The sequence below is a fragment of the Asparagus officinalis genome, chromosome 10, assembly GCF_001876935.1.
Source record: "Asparagus officinalis chromosome 10, Aspof.V1, whole genome shotgun sequence".
In the NCBI taxonomy this organism is placed as follows: Eukaryota; Viridiplantae; Streptophyta; class Magnoliopsida; order Asparagales; family Asparagaceae; genus Asparagus; species Asparagus officinalis.
The window spans coordinates 21,680,694-21,682,191 of NC_033803.1; the positions used below are offsets into that span (position 1 = coordinate 21,680,694).

General features: G+C 46.7%; 1 protein-coding gene across 1 annotated transcript; it reads right to left on the reverse strand.

The window, feature by feature from the left end:
• LOC109826539 (GATA transcription factor 4-like) lies at positions 296-1,175 on the reverse strand. The gene is given in 4 exon segments (XM_020393569.1): positions 296-716; positions 718-934; positions 993-1,028; positions 1,030-1,175. Coding segments are annotated over 4 exon segments (462 nt in total). The 3' UTR covers positions 296-653.

Below are 1,498 nucleotides of genomic sequence, written 5' to 3' on the forward strand. Positions count from 1 at the left end.
TTTAAATTAGACTTAACATCAACCAAACTGGACCTAACATGATAGATCTAGAGAGAACGAAGAAGGAGGCGGAAATGAAGGTATTTTGGGTTTTTATGTTCGTCCCTCTCTCTTTATGCTTAGTTGGCATGATAATTACGTGAAAAAAAACTGCAGTACATGATGTGATATTTCTTGGGGCTGAACCACATGTGAAAAAAATAAAGGGACTGTAACATATGAATTTTTTTTAGAGCATTGACACAATTTTCCCTAAATTTGAAGTGAATCCAGAGCTATTTCTATTTTCAAATAGTAGTTAAGCTTATTATGGATTTTATTTGTTCTTAAAATTTTGCTGAAAAATAAAAAGCTAAACATTTAACACCAAATTGACTCTGAACTCTCCATCGCTTTCACGGGCGCCAGAAAAATAAACTCTCGTCCCAAGGACAACCTTTATTTCGATTCTCTCCATCCCCTCAATTTTCAAACCCCCGCCAGCTAACAGCAGCAGCATATCACGTGGCCACCTGCACCCTAAAAAAATATTCCCACAAATAACACAGACGTCCATCCCCTGCTCCCTCAATTTTTACGATTTTTAACCAAACAAATAAAAAAGAAAAAAAGAAAAACAACAACACAAGCATAATCATCATCCGATCAGCTGATCACGACGAAGGACGTGAATCTGCTCCTTCTGCCGCCGGGAGTTCCATCACCTTCCGATGGGGGAGTTCGAGGCTGAGTCAGCACGAAGGGGCCCTCTGCGGCCGGCCGGTACTCCGCACGAGCCGGCCCGATTGTACCGGACACCGCAGGCGTTGCAGGGGTCTTCGGGGGCCCATTGTGCCCGGTCCTCACTGCGGGCGTCATTCTCCGATGCGCAGTGGGATGCAGCGCCGGACCCCGCCGTCTGCCCTCCTGCGGCGGCGGCGGAAGGGCGCGAGGACTTTCCGCGGGGGATGCTGATTTGCGCGGGCGAGTGAAGGTCGTAGGGGGACGAGGACCGAGGTGGGGTTAGGAGGACGGCGGCGGCGGCGGCCACTCGAGCGCTTGGAGCGGGGCCCTCCCCGCCCGGGGGAGCGGTTGTGTGGCCCCATCTGGGCGGTCGGCGGCGCGGCGGGGAGGCGTGTTGGTGTAGGATCTGCTGTAATTGATAGGGTAGGAGCGTCGGGTGAAGGATCCTCCATGAATTTTGATAGCCATTCTAGCTCTGCGGCTTCTTCGCTCTGCAAACAAATTTTGAATTTTTTATTTTTTTAAATTTCCCCCGTATCGTATACAGAATAAATTTGGGTAAATTTCATATGATCTCTCTTCCATATAATTGGCTGCATTTAGACTCTTCTCCTGTTTATTAATACTCACCATAGATTCGTGAACTTTTTCGAGTAGAAAATTATGATTTGGACCCTCTCCATTACTAAAAAAATCAGTGTAAAAACTACTCATTTTTAATTTACAACGAACCGGTGTCTCTTAAACAATTAACACTAAAAAAGACTGAACGTAG